The sequence below is a fragment of the Arachis ipaensis genome, chromosome B10 (assembly GCF_059453495.1).
Source record: "Arachis ipaensis isolate K30076 ecotype BB chromosome B10, ASM5945349v1, whole genome shotgun sequence".
NCBI classification, from domain to species: domain Eukaryota; kingdom Viridiplantae; phylum Streptophyta; class Magnoliopsida; order Fabales; family Fabaceae; genus Arachis; species Arachis ipaensis.
Window position 1 is genome coordinate 114,058,803 of NC_142435.1, and position 5,068 is coordinate 114,063,870.

Sequence of the window (5,068 nt, forward strand, 5' to 3'; positions counted from 1 at the left end):
AATGTCCTTTGAAAAGGGATTGGATATTGTCAGCTTTTCCTTCGAAAGGGTGACCTCTTGAGGGTCTGTATCTTGAGATCGTACATCATTTGAGCTAGCATTCTTGGGATCCTATACATTGTGCCTCCTATTTTGGCTTTGGACTAACAGGTCGGCCATTCTTTGAACTTAGGCCTGGAGCTTTGCGTTCTGGACTAAAAGCTGCGAGGTTCTGTTGTCAGTCATACCAACAGCCGCCCTGTAAAAAGAAAGCGTAAAATTAAGAGAGCTAAATTTAGTGGGTTAGAATATCTCTTTCTCACAGACGACGCTAGATCTGTCCTTTTAAGAACTCAATCCAGGTATATCTTTTTCGGTCACCCGCGGTGGATACCAGCAAAAGGCATTCCAACACTCAAGTCAATACAATATTCTAAACACAAAAATTAACTTAAATTAAATAAAAAATGGATCTCTTGTTTTCTTCCACCGTGCTTTGATCATGAATGCTCTTCGCATTATATAGATCTCGGCTTCTGTCATGTTATGCACGCCCGAGCATATATCAGACCACCTTTGAACATACGTTGCGGTTATCTTGGAGAGCTTCTCTTGTTTTACTGGTGAGCTTCCGAGATTCTTTTACTTTAGATAAGTGACCTTGTGACTAAGGTCCGACGTGTCCGAATTAATTAGTAGTTCGACTGAGTTTTAGCCCCGGACCAAGTATTATTGATCTAACTTGGTTATTTCTACACTACTATGTATTTCTATACATATATCCCATCCATTATGCCTATTGAATTCTTTGCTGTCTACGTTTCTGTTGCAACTACTTAGCTGATTAGGAAAGGTTTAACTAACATCCTAACTAACCTCATCAATTCTAGGTTTTCTTTCACTAATATCTCTATTAGGTGCATTCTATTTTGACTATATATGATTATTGTGGTTATACAATTTTTACTATATCTAAAAGTATAATTAAAATTAGGTGAATTTTAATAATTTTTTTATAAGTAGAGGGTTGGATATCTTTTATGACTTGCTCAATTATTATTAGAGAAATTGTGTTATTATGGTTAATACTAACTGTTCTTGCCTGAGTGAGTTGAGGTATAACTCGGCTCTTGACGAAGGTCGGTGATCCTTCCCAGCAAAATGTAGTATACGTCAGTTGACCGGAACGGGGGGTTAAGTACCTGCAAAGGCACTCCGATGCTTAAGTTAGCAAAGGGATATATGTATATGAATATTCTTCTTTCATGAAAAGATGATCCTACCTTTGGTTGTTTCCTTGTCCCTTTATACCTGTGTGGACGAGGTTGTAACGCCTGAGGAGAGGATTAATTTCATATCTGACGTTATCAATTAGAGATTAATGCTGTCCTTTAAGAAAGGTCGGTTATAATTGAGGATTATGTGTTTCCGAGCTATAACTCGTAACCGATGTTTACTGGTCATATCACAGCCTCCAAGCTTGTCCTGACTTAAAAGAGACAGGTTAAGCTTTTAAATGGTCATTAACGAGTTATAGTTCGGCATATGGAGCCCCCAGCTTAACGTGGTTCATTTAAGTATATCTGTTTTATATGAAAGGGTATAGGAGATGGAAAGTTAGTGGGAATTAATGTTTGTGGTTTTTCATGGCACGGTTTATTTATTGTGTTAATAACAGTGCACTATTTCCAAGGCATTGCATCTACCATTGAGAGTGGGTGGATGTTAACGGTGGATATTTACTTACGGAACTGAAAGGTTTGATTAAATGGATGGGAAGGAAACTTGGTATTTTTCTTTCGTTGCAGTAGGAGATATCAACAGAAGCTTTTAAGGAGAATGAGTACTAGAGGTTAGTGAATTTTCCTTCCTTTCTTACTATCAGAACTACTTTTCTTGATTTTGTTTACAAAAATGAGTGAGAGAAAGAAAAAATCATTACCCAAGGTTGAAGATAGTGAGTCTTATGACTGGGTGGACAGTGATGTTCAGATACGGGCTTCGCTATTCTTAGATGTAGATAGTGTGAGCAGAATGGTTCTATCCAGAATAGTGAAACCAGGGTTTCGTCTGGAATTGTTGCCATGCAACCGGTCCGATCGAGTCTACCATAGGAGGAAAGATTTTGAGAGTTTTTATATGTATAGTTGTGTGTTGGAGGAGTTGCGTGTTAAGCTTCCATTTTCCAGTTTTGAGTGCGATGTGATGACACAGATGAACTGTGCCCCTTCCCAAATCCATCCTAACAGTTGGGCATTTATCAAATGCTTTGAAATTTTGATGGAGTTTCTTGAAGTTGAAACAGACTTAGAGTTATTCTTTTCACTATTTCAAGCCAAGGGGTCTGGAAAGGGTTGTGGATAAATCTGAATAGCACTCCAGGTTTTTCTGTTTTAAACTCTATAAGTCATCATTTAAAGATTTTAAAGAAATGTTTTTAAAGGTAAAATCTGTAGATGAGGAGTTTCCGTTTTATCTTGATGAAAACTTGGGGGAGAAATTTCCCATGTATTGGTGTTGTCAACCAAATCATATACTAGGCCCCGAGCTTATCACTGGTCGAAATGAATGCATAATGTCTTTCCTGATTGAAATGGTTGATAAGGGTGGTTTAGTGTCTGTATCTGACTTACTCCCGTGGGAGGATAACAGATCGGCTGTGTTGGACTATCTAGGTGAGGAATTTTGTGAATGTAGGCTTATTCATATGAGATATGTTTGTTCTGCTAACTATATGTGCTACTTATGTTTTGTTTTTTTTTTTTTTTGTAGCTGGGAAGTATCCTGGAGTATCGGCTTCAAGCTTAAGATCTCAGTTTAAGGCGAAGAATTTTGAAGGTTCCTCTTCGAACCTCGAAAAGGTTGATGGTGGGGCCGAGGTTAACCAACCTCCGAAGAAAAAGAGAATTGTGTTTAAGAAGAGGAAAACAGATTTGGTTGAATTGGATGGTGGAGGAAGTAAGGAAGAAATGTTACTACTAGAAGATTTGTCGAGTTTTACCTTGAAACAAGAAAAATTGCATGCTTTTGATAATGAAGGAGAGAGCTCTTCTGTTTGGTGTCTGAAGTTTCCGTTTAATGTCGTTGCTGATGAAGTTGTTCAATCATCCACCGATGTTTCTTTGGTGGAGGAGGTCGGGGACATAGGAGTCGATCAATTTCTGCAGGTGAGTTTTGTTTTCCAGTCTTGTTGATTTATACAAAAAATAATATAGTGACTCACGCATTGCCTTTTAAATGGCAGGTACTGGGTTTTCGGCTTGCCAGTATTGGTCGTAGTCAAGAGAAGAAACACAAAAAGTTCTCACATGATGCTTCTGCAGCTGTTGCTCTAAAAGAGGAGCTTCTATTGAAGGAAAAGGCCTTATCTGATCTGGAAGAGAAATTTGCTGAAGTTGAAAGTGAATTAAAGGTTGAAAAAGAAGGTCGGGAAAAGATAGTGGAATTGTTGGCGAAGAAGGAAGATGAACTCGTCAGTTTAAGTAACCGAGTTATTGAATTGACCTCTAAAATGAAAGAAATGGAGAATGCGAAAGAAGGTGACATTCTGGATGCGTTTGCAGAGGGGTTTCAGTGAGCTGTTAACCAGGCAAAATTTCTTGTACCTGAGGGGGATTTCTCTGCTATGGATCCTGGAAAAATATTTCGTAATGGCGAGCTTGTTGATGATGAGGAAGCTGCCGAGGAAGGCGATGACAACTTACCTGATTAGTTTTTTTTTGTTGGTCTGTTCATCATTTTGGGCTGTGTTTTGCAGAGGGTTCTGACTTTTTGGAATAGAAACTGTTATTTCTGTATGTTATGTACTGGAAACTTTGGTTGTTATTGCTGAATGGTTGTTATGATTCTGTCTTATCCTTATGAGGATATCTTGATTATACTGTTATTTAAGCATTCGGTAGTGCTTAAATGTTGTGCATTCGTGATTGAATAATGCGACTTGGTTATGTGGTTGGCAACCCTTTCGTAAAAGGTCGTTGTGGTCTGATAGTTCGGTAACAACCTTTAACATGAAAAAAAGAATAAAAATTCGTAAAAAATATTGGGTATTACTTATAAATAGTACCTTGACATTTTATATGTCGGTAAGCTAGCCTCGTTAAAACCTTCTTGAGCAAAAACCTCTTTTGGGAAAAATCTCAAGATAGGAAAAAGAGTACTAGCGTGCTGTTGTCCTTAACTGTAATATTGTTTTAGTGAGTGTACATTCCATGTGCTGGAGATTTTGTTTCCATCTAAACGCTCTAACTTGTAGGCGCCTTTCCCTACAACTTCACATATTCGGTATGGACCATCCCAAGTTGCTGCGAGCTTTCCGTGGGTGGAAGGTCGGCGAGCTTGTTCTGTTTTCCTTAGTACTAAGTCGCCGATGTGGAATCCTCTAGGAACTACTTTTCTTGCGTGTCGTCGGGCAAGTTGATGCTGTAATGCTCGGTGTCGAACAGCTGCTATATCTCGTATTTCTTCAGCCAGGTCAAGCTCGGCCGACCAAGCTTGGTCGTGATTTGTAGCTTGCGTTCGCAGGGAGCTTTGTGAGACTTCTATGGGGATCATCGCCTCCGAGCCATATACTAGACGAAATGGAGTTTCCTTTGTTGTTGAATGTGCTGTAGTATTATATGCCCATAGCACTTCAGGAATGAGCTCGGCCCACGCCCTTTTTGCGTTATCGAGTTTTTTTCTTAACGCTTGTAAGAGGACCTTGTTTGCTGCCTCTGCCAACCCGTTTGATTGTGGGTGTTCTACTGAAGAGAAGTGTTACCTGATTTTTAAATTCTGCAAAAATTCTTTGAAATTATGGTCGGTAAATTGTCGACCATTGTCAGTAATAATGTGCTGTGGTATGCCAAATCTACAGATGATATGTTTCCACACGAAATTAATCATTTGTGATGATGTTATTTTTGCCAAAGGTTGTACCTCGATCCACTTAGAAAAGTAGTCGATGGCAACTACCAAATATTTTACCTGTCTTGAGGCAGTGGCGAAAGGGCCGAGGATGTCAATGCCCCACCTATCAAAAGGCCAGCTTACCACTGAATGGTGAAGGTGCTCGGCAGGTAGGTTAATGATCGGTGCGTGCTTCTGG

The 5,068-nt window shown here is 39.3% G+C and overlaps 1 protein-coding gene across 1 annotated transcript; it reads right to left on the reverse strand.

Annotated features, from left to right (window-relative positions):
* Positions 1–3,862: 3,862 nt before the first annotated feature.
* LOC148581362 (uncharacterized) lies at positions 3,863–4,533 on the reverse strand. The gene is made up of 2 exons (XM_088492356.1): positions 4,186–4,533; positions 3,863–3,982 (listed from the first exon to the last, which is right to left on the reverse strand). Exons 1-2 carry the CDS (start codon positions 4,531–4,533, stop codon positions 3,863–3,865), a joined length of 468 nt encoding a protein of 155 aa, XP_088348482.1.
* Between the last annotated feature and the right edge of the window lie 535 nt (positions 4,534–5,068).

What these genes read in the sequence shown, in the direction of transcription:
- LOC148581362 (XM_088492356.1), bottom strand. Translation starts at nt 4,533, where the DNA reads ATGATCCCCATAGAAGTCTCACAAAGCTCCCTGCGAACGCAAGCTACA. An exon ending in AAATCTCCAGCACATGGAAT is followed by an intron (nt 3,983 to 4,185) that starts GTACACTCACTA and finishes TTCATGTTAAAG; the next exon opens with GTTGTTACCGAACTATCAGA.